This window comes from Archocentrus centrarchus, chromosome 24 (genome assembly GCF_007364275.1).
Source record: "Archocentrus centrarchus isolate MPI-CPG fArcCen1 chromosome 24, fArcCen1, whole genome shotgun sequence".
NCBI lineage: Eukaryota > Metazoa > Chordata > Actinopteri > Cichliformes > Cichlidae > Archocentrus > Archocentrus centrarchus.
In genome coordinates, this window is record NC_044369.1 from 27,168,962 (window position 1) to 27,181,756 (window position 12,795).

General features: G+C 38.6%; 1 protein-coding gene across 3 annotated transcripts in view; it reads left to right on the top strand.

Annotated features, from left to right (window-relative positions):
- The window catches only part of opn5 (opsin 5), a 60,604-nt gene that overhangs the window by 33,155 nt on the left and 14,654 nt on the right, over window positions 1-12,795 (top strand). For all 3 annotated transcript variants that reach the window (XM_030720830.1, XM_030720833.1, XM_030720831.1), the window contains one exon: window positions 6,825-6,944. In XM_030720830.1, coding sequence (XP_030576690.1) covers window positions 6,825-6,944 — 120 coding nt within the window. The remainder of the gene's footprint in view (window positions 1-6,824; window positions 6,945-12,795) is intronic.

The window sequence follows — 12,795 nt, forward strand, 5'->3', positions numbered from 1 at the left end:
GCGGCGGTAGGTGAGGTCAGGGCGGGAGGGGATGCAGAAGGAGACGAGAGGTGGGGGCATTGTGGAGCCAGATGCCAGGTTCCAGCCAAAACAGTTTGCTGATAGTGGTGGAATTTCATCAGCGGCCGTGATACACCAGACCCAGCTTCACAAATCACAACGCGGAGTGGGGGGGAGAGCAGCCGCACACAGTGCCCTGGAGAGAGATATGGTTGCCAACCCAAGGCCGGCAGGGGAGCCGAATTCCTGATAACAGAAGTTGTTTTGGAACAGGCTGCTTGTTTTTCCAACAGCCTTCAGTCTTACTGGGAGACCATTCAAAAATCCAATATTCCAAATTAGTTGATTGCCGTCCTCACTGTGCAGAACCGAACTATATCTCCTGATCTAACCCCTCTCGCCTGCGAGCTCGCTAATCTTGCGGCTCAGGTCCACCAGGCTTTGAGTCTGAGTTTGTGCGGCTCTGCTCAGCCCTTCCACCTGGATCGGCAGCCTCTGCAGATGTCGAACCGCCGTCCAGATTTTCTTAATTTGCCAGTAAAGCAGGTATCCACCGAGCCCAAACAGAGAAGATACTGCTACCAAAAAGCCGAATATGTAGGCGTCTTCCACGTCTTCCACTCCAAGGGCCGAGAAGCACACAGGTCTCCACGAGCTCCAAGAGTCGATGACGTATCCAACCGGGTCAGTTCCACTCGGACACGCAGGCTCCCCTGTCCCGGATCTCATAGTGGAAAAAATTCGATCAATGATGGAGAATGCCCAGTTTGCCAGATCCATGTTTCAATCTTGTTCTTATTCGGACAGTGTGTAAAAGACGCTCTCACAGCAAGCAGCAAGCGGAGAGATGGGAAGGGCAGGGAGAGAGAGATAGTGCGACCGTCTCCGACAAGAGCAGGAAGAGAAGTCATGCCAACGTTTTTGGAAATTAAATTCTACATAAATGAAATTGTACCATCATTATTTCAGTGCATGTCTTTATTTTTTGATAATTTGATTTTTCTTTGCATTGTGCCCTCTTCTGCTGCAGATTTGACTTTTTGACTAATCTAATAAACCAGCAATAATAGATGGACATCCACAGAATTTCTTTTATAACAAATTTTCTGGAAACTGTTTTAGTTAACAGTTATTATCTCCACTGTATTGCCTCTAGTGGCAGTAGTAATTATGAACGGAACAAAGGAAGAACTGAAAGCTACAAAGTTTACTTAGTGAGAAATGTGTGGTTAACATAATATCTGACTTTACAGGTAGAGCTACAGTTTGTCTCGATTCAGAGCATTTCTTTAGTAGTTCTCAAACTTTTTCCATCATTCTCCACATTGTTTGAAGAAACATTTTCACGCTCCACCTCAGTACCTCAACAACTTCTGTTGTGCTGGCAGCTGTATAAAAAGTTGCTAAAGGGGGTGATGCGGTACGGGAGAACACAAAACACAGTGACAGCGGAGGATTTCGGCTTTCGTGGCTCCAAAAGTCGCAGAGGCCACCAGAAAAACTCGCTAGATTTGTCACTAGTCGCTGTACTAACATAACTGAGGTGAATTTCTTTGTTCCGCCGTGAAAATTATTCTGATGTTAAACATTAGTTTCAGTGCTTTAACCAACGATAGGTAGATATTCTTAATCACATCGTTATTATTGAAATCATGACGACGAACGTCCCCTTTTGAGAAACGTCTCTCTTCTCATAGACACTGTCTGCCCTATATTCATATCCTGCATCGATATTCTTTTGTTTTCATTGTGTTTTTGTAACAAACCTGGCGACTACATCTTCTTGGAGGTAAAATGTTTCACAAGGAAAGGAGGCTAATCTTTTTTTTCTCTGGCACTGATGTGTCATTTGTTACTGTATATGCCTGTATATTCAATAAGTCAGGTGGTCTAATTTGATTTGTACCTATCTGAGAATAGAGCAGCATAATCTATGATGAGAGAAACAGATGGGCTGAGGAAGAGGCAGCGGGGGGGTCATTTTTTGTTTAGTGTGGTAAACCATTCTCACACATTGTTCCTTCTTGTGGGAATGCTCTTACAGCCTGGTCTTGGCAGTCTGTGTTTTCTATTATATCTTTTCTTGGTGCTGTGCATCATATGAGTACATGGAAGTGAGGAGATGTACAGTCTCCTCATTGTGCTATTAATTAAATTATTTTTCCTTCAAGTGGCCTTATAAATAAAACCTCATAAATGAATCTGGTTTATTCAGCAGTGAAAAGAATGTTTGTGCAAAAACAAACAGGCTGAATGGGAAGCAGCTGACTGGGCGACCAGTTTATCCCACACAATCTCTGTCATTTCACTATGGAGATGCAGTGTTACCAGACTTTTTTACTCAATTTTTTTCAGTTAATTTTGATTTGATTAAATTGTCAAAGGTTTTACAGTGGAGTAGTTTAGCATTATGAAGATGGAGGCAGGTCTGCCAACGCTCGGTTGGGCTGTTATAGTGAAGTGTGTGAAGTTTGATGACTCCAGATTGAACAGTATGCATCTGTGGTGTGAATTTGAACATCCTATGGCCAGTGTTAAAGTTTTTGTGGAACAGACGTCGACCCCAAGTCTACAACAATAGTGCGACTTTTCTTCAAAACGGCCGAGCTAAAAATGAAGGTTTTCCACCAAAGTAGAACTGGAATGAAATGGTCAAGCTGAAACTGAAGTTTGGCTTTTATTCTGAACAGTTTATAACAAATATTTCTTTCAAATGTATGTAAAATAATTTAAAGCCGAGGATGGCTTCCTTTGTGCTCACTTTATATTTCAACCTGAAGATGCTGAAGCACTGGACTGAAAAACTAACATTTGTAAGTTGTAAAGTACGAACTTATGAGATTTGATACAAAATGTCAGAAAATGCTTGCTTTTTGTTTCTGTGAAGGTGAAGGTGAAGGTCTACAGGTGAAGTTCAGGTTGGTAATTCATCTGATTTTTACCTGAATGCTCCTCCTGCATTCAGCTCTCCTGCACTGATAGGCAGCATGCATGACCCAACTCATTTACACTGACCTAAACCCGCCATTTACCATCAACTATGAGCAACTTCCTGAAAAGCCATGTATGTGGATCCAGTCAAAACTGGGCAGACCACATAATGAGCATAATCATGTATTGCGGTAAAATAAAACATCTAATATTAATTGGGGTGCTGAATGTCTCATGATATCTTGGTTTATGCTTTCATAACCAAGCCTGTTTGTGCTGAGGTCAGTGGACAGGTATTGGCAGAATGAGTATATCTCATACTGACCTTTTAAGTGGTCAGTATAATGAACTGAGATGCAGTGGCTTTGCAGTCTTTCTATGGCTACAAATTAGCCAAATAAACCTGTCAGAGACAGCAAACAGGAGTGGAGTGGCCTAAAATAATCTGGCACAAAGCGTCATTTCTCTTTATGCGATTAATGTATCTTGTACACAGTTCCTGAATGAAATAAAGAATCAGATGGAAAGAAAAAATGAAAATGTTATGGCACGGGCATGTATGGCTGCCAGTGGAACTGGGACACTGATGTTTATTGATGAAGTGACTGCTGATAGAAGTGGATGAATCTTGGAGTCTACAGGGCTCTCCTCTCTGCTCAGATTCAGCCAAATGCTGTAAAACTGATTGGGCAGTGCATGTACTGCAGGTGGCTGCAGCAAAGGCCTAGCAGAGCATCTGTGTTGGTATACTGTACAAAGGCAAAGCTACAAACCTGTCATTGTCCAAATACTTGACCTGAGTATCCATTGATTGTATCTAACTGTATTTACTCTGTTTAAGATGCTGAAGTTCACTGTTCACACGGCTCCTTAATAGATGAACTCTTGCTGTCAGTGTTTTCTAAGAAAGGGCCAAGCCCTTTGGGTAAAGAAAATCCTCATAAAACAGTTTTTCTCTAGTTTTCTTTCAAATTAGTTTTAATGTGTTTCATATTTATTTTTGTATTTCCCAGAAAAGTTGAGCAGCCTGTACAAACACGAGTATGTGACTGCCTTAAGGCTACACGGCACTGTCAGCCTTTTTAATACTTCATAAAGGTTCTAAAGACTTTTGGATTTGGTTGTTCTGCCTGATTTCCATGATAGTTCAGGCAATCGTATTAGCATTCATTGACAGCTATTTTATAAAATGACCTCACGAAAACTACAATAGAAGCTGAACAGACACATGATTAGAGATGATTGAGATATTTTGTGCAGCTTCCTTTTGTAATTTACTCTGCATTTGAATAAATGTGCAGTTTACCCCATGCAGTTTTGAAAAACAGGAAAAACAATTCCAGATATTTATGAAAGAAAAATTATTGGTAAGCCAGTGAAGCAAACAAAATGCATTTGTGTGACAGTGTCATATCGGGCCGTGACTGTTGGGCGTGTTGGAGGGGTTGTCACATTGATTCTCAGAGCATTAACAGCATGTTTACTTTTTAAAAAAAAAAAAAACAGTAATAGAAGTTTTCAGGACGTAGTACTACACTGAAGATAATGTGATTTTTCTAATCAGTTTTTCTAATAAATACTTTCTTGCAATTTGAACATTTACTAGACATTTAAATGTTAATTTTGTTAATTTTTCACAACATTGGCCTGTAATTGGCTTTATTCACTGAAGAGTTTCATCATTCCCTTATGAAGTTGACTGATGCGTTAGTTTCACTTGACTTACTTGTAAAGTTTTCATGATTAAATATTTAGCTTTAAGACTATCTTCATTTTTATATTTCTTTCATTTCAACATCTTCATAGGTAATTGTTTGCTTCACAGGTCTGACTTCTGTAGTTGTTGTTGTTGAAGTGTTAACGTTACACACTTTATAAAGTTGTGATTGTTAACATGTTAGCTGTGTAGCATTGCCATATTTAGTGTGGCTAAAGTAACTGTAATTGTTTGATTAAGCATTAGGCATTGGCCAAAAGTTTTTATTATAGGTTAAATCTGTGAATAAAATGCAACTGAAAATGTGAAACACAACAGGCCCCTGTATTTATATCCAGCAGCAGACAGAAAAACTCTGCTCATCACCACACAGCAGGCGACACAGGTAGTGACGAGCCATTTAATAATATACCACTGCTAAAGAGGCACATGTTTTATCAGCGTTTTCTTTTTTTCTTTTATCAGGAGATGATGGCCCAAAACAGAGGTACAAGGTGGCTGAATATTTTATATTAACCATCCATCCATCCATCCATCCATCCATCCATCCATTAACCATGAAAAATAAATGTTGGTGCTGGTTCCAACTTTAAAGAACACTTCAGTATAGATGTATATAGCCTAGAGGAAATGTGCAGTAGTCCTTTACTATTTAACTAGAGTCAAGCTATCCTGAACATAAATATGTACATCATGTTACTACCTAGATTATTTCACAGAGATCTACAGTGGTACGCCTTGTACTTTCCTCTATCCTGGAGCTGGTTTCTGACCAGCCTAAACAGTGTGTCATCTTTTTACCACTGCAAGTCTCATAGCAGTTTGTGAAATACTCACAACTACTGATTTGTGTTCCTGGATATGAATTGTCTCGCTTTTTTTTGTTTACACGAACACAAACTTTTATGTATTGACTTGTGTTTGTTCACAAACACATTCACTTTTCTACTTTCAAAAACTGAAAACAAATGTTATAATATCAGAACTGATGATTTCTACACACATGACATCCTTTCATCTTTCAGTACTCAAGGGAAGTCAAGCTGTTCCAAACATAAATGTGTGGTGAACACACTCATAATATTGCTTGGGTCAGAGGAAATTATATTTCACAGGAGAGAAGTTAATCTAGCCTGCTGTTCTGAATTAATGAACATGAAAATAAAACATTCTGTGTTTGGTTTGTTTTGGATGATCAATTTGTTATTTCAATAAGTTGGGTAAGGTTTGAAAAATGTGATATTGGCATGATTTGAGTCTCCGTGTTTCTGTTGACAACACGTGAAACTCACAGGCTACCTTGTTGGGTAGCTAACTAGCTAACAGTGAAGGAAAACAGTGACCTCATTGTTAAAATGTGTTGTGTTGGTCCAGCGACAGCAAGAATATACACTTTTATGGTGCTTTCATGGATTACATGTATCTTCTGAAATGAGAATACATAAATTAATATGATGAGAAACTTAGTCCAAATATATATTTTCAGTTAAAGGCCTTTCAGTGTTTAGCACTTTTTGGCTGTATAGAGGACACCCTCCTTTTTGTGTAGGGATTTATGCAGTTGTACTCACAGGTTCACACATACCCTGGCAGAATTTGTAAAATGTATCAAATTCTTTTTAAAAAAAAGGGAGAAATCACATTATTCACTGTTTTGGTGGATTCAAATTAAACTAGAATGTGGCCTATCATAGAATAGTACAATCATTAGACAGAAAATAGCAATAAAGAAAATAATGAAATGATCCTCATTCAAAAGTTTACATACATATGTCATAATATTGTGTGTTGCCAGCTTTATGGTGTACAGGTTTTTGTGTTAGCTAGTTTTGTGTTAGATTTTTTTTTGAATGTTCTTTTCCTTTCTCTGTGGCTCAGTAGCCACCAAACTCAGTGTGGCCCTGGGTGAAATATGTAGGTCTCATAAGACCTACAAAACTCACTGATTGTTTGTACACAAATAGTTAATACAATCAAATATATCACGGGTGTGTAAACACACCCTTAATAACCAACTGAACCTGGGTGTGTCAACTTGCATCGATATTATTAATTATGTGATAACAAATGTTGTGACCACTATCCCTAAAATAAGTGATATATATATATATATATAAAAACACCTGCAAAGAGTCAGTTGGTATGTTCTCATTCTTTCTCTTGCTCTCCCTTACAGGACTCATGTCTGCAACAGGAAATGGTTATGTGATTTATATGACCATCAAACGGAAGACCAAGTTAAAACCTCCTGAGCTCATGACTGTTAACCTAGCCATCTTTGATTTTGGCATATCAGGTACTGTATCTCTCAGGCTTACAACACCGCTACATTATTTTGGGTGACATAGATGGCGTGACATGAACTGTTAGCTGAGCGATATTGTTTATATTGGGAGAATTGTTGTTCATGTCTTTATTACAGACTACTTTTATCTAGTAATTAATAGCACTTGTGCAACTGTAAAGATGCGATATGCCTGACACTGTTCAGTAATCTGAAATTTTCAGTATTAATTATGCAGTAACAGTTTTGCAATTTGTAATTTCACTTCAAAGCACAAAGGTAAATTGCATTGACTACAAGCATAACAAGCAGCAGACCATCTTGGTCAGCCATATAAGTCAGCTTGGCGCACATTCTGTATCAATAAATGTGTGAAAATTGTGGCAGCTGCTGTGACCCCATTGCTTTAAAGTGATAGACATAACACCTTAAATTACAGTGAAATTTAAGAGTGGCTGTAGCTGGTTTTATTACAGCAATAAATTGTGTCTATCTGGGATCACTGAGAGTGCTGATTTAACTCCTGCTAATACATGAAAAAAAAAAAACTATGAATTTTAACAGTACACGATATTTTAATCACTTTTTGTTCTACATGTGCCTAGTATCTGCTGTAAGACATATTGTAGTTGTACCAAAGGAGCCAGAGCAGTCTGGAGATAAGCGGCAGTCTGTTTGTTGATTTATTAAAGTTTGATATATGCTTCCAAACAGACATATTCCTTGCTTGAAGAGTTTTGATAACTACAGAACGTGGTCTATATCCTAGTTTTACATCGTGCCTCACTAAGTCGAGTGTCAGGACAGTGTTGCACTGCAGCTCAATCATTTGGCTATGATCACCAGGTGAAAGGCTCTGCAAGAGACTTGAAGGCAGCAGTGAGAGTCCTTTCCTACCCCAACGTGTTACATGCTGATGCACATCATTGGATTCACACTGCTATGCACTGTCCGCTCCTTTAGCATTAACACATTACTGTCGTGGGGCATAATACGATACAATTTTGTCAATATCAGTTACAGTGTGAAATTTGCTGTCACTGTATTGATCCACTGGTAATGATAACAATGGCTACCAAAAGATAACAGTCCCATTTTGGACTCCCTCCCTGAGCCTGGTACTGCCGCAGGTTTCTTCCTGTTAAAAGGGAGTTTTTCCTTCCCACTGTCGCCAAGTGCTGCTCACAGGGGGTCATTTTGACTGTTGGGTATTCTCTGTAATTATTGTAGGGTCTTTACCTACAATATAAAGTGCCTTGAGGTGACTGTTTGTTCTGTGGCACTACATGAATAAAACCAAATTGAATTGAAATGAAAGTGAGATGATTAGAGGGCTGGTTGTGCTATAAGTCACCGGGTTGGGGGAATGGGGTTTCTGTTATGTTGGGAAGTTTTTTTTTTTTTTTTACTGGCTTTTTTTATTTTGCTTTGACTCACTGGTGCAATTTACACACTGAAAACTACTTTGTTAGGTGCTGGCAAATATTTGGTTATGTTTAGGAAAAGGTCATGGTTTGATATTAAATATGCCCCTTCACAACAGTAACCCTGCTTGTTGAAAAGTGATGACTTGGGAGTAGAAGATAAGAGAGACAAGAGATAAGAAGCTAAGATCTAAAAAGAGATGACACATTCAGCTGCCAAAGGAGAGCTTGGGCACAAATGAAGAACACCAATGGATTTGATCAATTGCCTTTAACTGAAATCATGGAAGCTGACCACATAGTTCTGTTCTAACAAAAGAAAGGAAATAAAAAAATTACTCAAACTCTTATCTTAAGGTTGTCTACTGATTGGAGATTCTTGTGATTGTGGCATCCACTGTATGCCTCAAGGTGGACTTTTATTGCATGCCTGCATGCTGAGGCTTTTCTTAGTGAGCAGGATTATTCAGAACCTCAGTTTTATGAGGACTGCTTTGACACTCTCCACAGCCACATTGACTTGCTTGTTTGGGCCCTGCAGCTTCTAATTGAACATGTCACACCTCTGTGTAGTGACAACTAAAAAAAGATTATGACCCACTTTGAATCAGTGAGCTGAGAAACATGTGTCTTCCTACATGAAAGCTTTGATTTCCTCTCTTAAGCGCTGCCCCTGCTCAGCCAGTTCAGTGAAGTACAGGACATCCCCTCATGCTGCTTCAATTTCCTGACAAATGGGCAGGAAAAAAAAACAGTTCATGGTTCCTGATCTGAGGTCACTCATGCATTTCACTACCATCTGAAATGCTGAAATATCAGACCTTTACTGTATAATGCTGAGGATTAACAGTGTAGTTTAACAGAGGAGCTATTCTCAGCTCTCTCCACCAGTCGGTTGAATCTGGAGGTTTTCCAGTTTCTTCTACCGCAAGCCAACATGTTGAAACAAGGAAATAAGGTCTCCAAAAAAGTGTGACATCTCTTTCTCTCCGGCTCTGTTTTTTTTTTTGTTTGTTTTGTTTTGCGTTTTATTGGTCCATCTCATATATCGGTTCCCTCTACGAGCATGCTGATGGATGTTAGGACTCCTGATGGTGGTTCTCCGTGTTTCTTTGCCACCCTTGTCAGGAACTTTGAAAGCTATTCTAAGTGTCAGATTCTATCCATCACCCCTCAACCTAGAACTGCTATTTTCTCCGCATTCTTGAAGTCATCACTGTGTGTTTATGCCGTGTGGCATAAACACACAGTCATTAATATTGGTGGCCAAACTGGAAGTTTCTACTAGCAGCTTTACACAAGATTGGATTTGGTTTATCCTTCATAGACTGGATCAAAGCACTTTATGGCTTGCCTGCAGTCATGGCTGATTGTCTTAGCCTAATCATGTGATCATATTGTGCTGTGTGGCTATACCCACTTGACCATTAATGATCGAAATGGAGAGAGTGGGGATTCCCCATATCTAGCATCTTACCTATGTTGTTATACAGTTGTAGTAGCTAGATCCTGAGAACCTGGAGAATCCAAATTTGTGGGTAAAGAGCCAGCCTGTTTATAATAACATCAGTTCTAGGCTGCAGCCTTATTGATTAGCCTTATGATTATAGTGATGTTATACATAATGCACTAATATCATTGATATCAGCAGATTGTATATTATGGTACACTATGTAGTAATATTCCTGTATGCACGAGTATAATATGATGTGAATACCTTGTAAGTAAGCATTATATCTGGCTTATTGTTATAGATTATATAAATAGACATTATGTAATAGTACACCCTTGAACAGCATGCAGTATGTACTTTCTCTAATTTGCTCACCATGGATATTTTGTGTCTGTTCTAGGATGTGGTTACCAAAAAGTATTTGTAGAAATGTTAAAGATAATCACAGAATATCAGTCTCTTACAGTATGCTTAAAATAGTTTTAATTTAATGAATACTGTTAATATAGAAAACGTATTTTTTCTGGATTATGTATTGTATCTTTACTAACCCAGGGGTGACTAAAAGCTTAGGACAAGGCCTCCAAATTAGGGTAAAATAGTTTTGCAGAAGGTAATCGGATGTCTGCTGAAGGGTTTACTGTTATGAAATATAATACATTATAATATAATACAATAATATATTTATTTTGTATTTTTATTAATTAAGTTTTTCCCACATCAAATCCTAGTTTTAAGTCTAGTTTTAGTTAACTATAATACCGTATTTTCCGGACTATAACTCATAAGTCACACTTTTTTTCATAGTTTGGCCGGGGGTGCGACTTATACTCCGGAGCGACTTATATGTGAAATTATTAACACATTAACCAAAATACTCCAGCCACTTGACATCTCTGTGAACCGGAGCATTAAGGCAGTCTTGCGTAACCTGTGGGAGCAGTGGATGATGGATGGACAGCACAGATTCACGGCAACTGGGAGAATGCGCCACCCAACTTTCCTGGAAGTCATTGGATGGATCAACAAAACATGGGCTTCAGTGACAACCGAAACCATCCTGTCGGGATTCAGAAAGGCCAGAATAATTGGAACTGCAACTGACAATGAGTCTGGCACAAGCTACACAGAAGAGGAAGTGGTGCTTCGTCTACCTACGGAGTGTGTGGAGTTGTTTAGAAGTGACACAGAGGAGGAAGAATTCAATGGATTGATTGTTTGGTAAACTTGTTAGTATGTTCTTTATGCTGTGGTTATCTGAATAACTGTTAATGTTACGTTAACATACAAGACACGTACTCAGTTCATTGTGCGTCATGTAGCTGAATGCGTTATGTTAGCATAACGTAGGCGTAACCCTGTTCGGTCTGTTCTTTAATCCATTATTATTTTAAATTGCCTTTCAAGACGGAATGTCTGTTCTTGGTCTTGGGTTCTATCAAATAAATCCCCCCTGACCCATAGAAAAAAAAATGCGCCTTACAGTCCAGTGCGACTTATATATGTTTTTTTTCTTATTTATTATGCATTTTTTGGCTGGTGCGACCTATACTCCGGAGTAGGGTTTAATATTTTTCCCGAAAATGACATGAATCAAATCCCGGGAAAAAAGTTTATTTATTTTTTTATTTTAATTAGGCCTTCTGTAGCCTGTGTCGGCCTTAACCTATTGTGATATTGTAGAGGTAGCTTTCCAGCTATGTCCTGTTATGCCCAGTAGGGGGTAACGTCGGCTTGATTAACGCAATAAAACCTACATCTCGGCATTCGAGTGCTCGAGCTATGCGGTGTTGTATCGTTCCTCAACACTCCCTTAACAAATATAATTCGAATATTCCTCCATTGTACATGGAATTATACCAAGATATTTTACAACTGCTGGTGCAAAACAATACGGTTCATCTCCACAGCATTGATAAAGGCTCAGCCACGCTGTCGTGGCGACATCTGTTGCGCTATATCTCCACCAGTGGAACGCTGTAATAGTCATTGAAAAGTTAACTACCGTACTACACTATAATATGGCATAACACAGGGCCTTGAGTAATGCACTACGACTTGATCATTGCCATTCTGGCAACAGCAAATTTATAACACCGTGTCTGAGGGTTAAAGTAGGTTCGCTGTGAATCGTCTATTGAAAAACTGGCCAATCCTTATAGCCTAAAAAATATACATTTTACTCAACTCCATTTTAAAAGCGAAATATGTTAAAGTATCTATTTCATGATACTTTCTTCACACATTAGGCCCGTATCCTAATTCATGATTGTTAGTAAGCGGCTGCAAACGAGGAAAAGAAACACTCGAAGTTAAACAGATATTTTTTTATTGTTCAGGGCAGGCATATTTTATAGGCTATATAATGCAATATAACAATATATAATATAAAATTATATAATACAAAATACCTTAGGGTAAACACATTGCCTACGATTTCAACAAATTAAAGAGGAAAAAAGTACAACTGTGTAATACCTCTATTAAAACGCTTGAGATGAAGGCTGAAGCCTTAAACGGAGGCTGAACGTGCCTGAAATGAAGAGTAATGCTTTTCGCATTAAACGAACCCTTCTCTCAATATTTCCTTAAATTTAACATTCTGAAGCTTTCTTTTCTTTGTGAAAGTCAAATCAACGCGCGCGACTTTTTTCCCGGTTTCCCGTCTAACGTTTCCCGGGAAACGGGAAATGGTTCTGATCGCATTTCCCGGGAATCCCGGATCCCGGGATTAAACCCTACTCCGGAGCGACTTATAGTCTGAAAAATACGGTAACCTTGAAAGTCCAGTTTGAAAGTTAGAAAGAGGATTTTTTTTTTACTCAGTATTGAGAGATTTCATAATTTTCCAAATACTTGATTTTTGTCAGTTTGTTTGAACTGGGTTTCACAAGGCCAGACATTTTTACTGTTAAACAGAAATAGTTTTGTAACACTGATGATGATGATTTATTTATTTGATAAATAAAAAAGCTGAATGAGGATC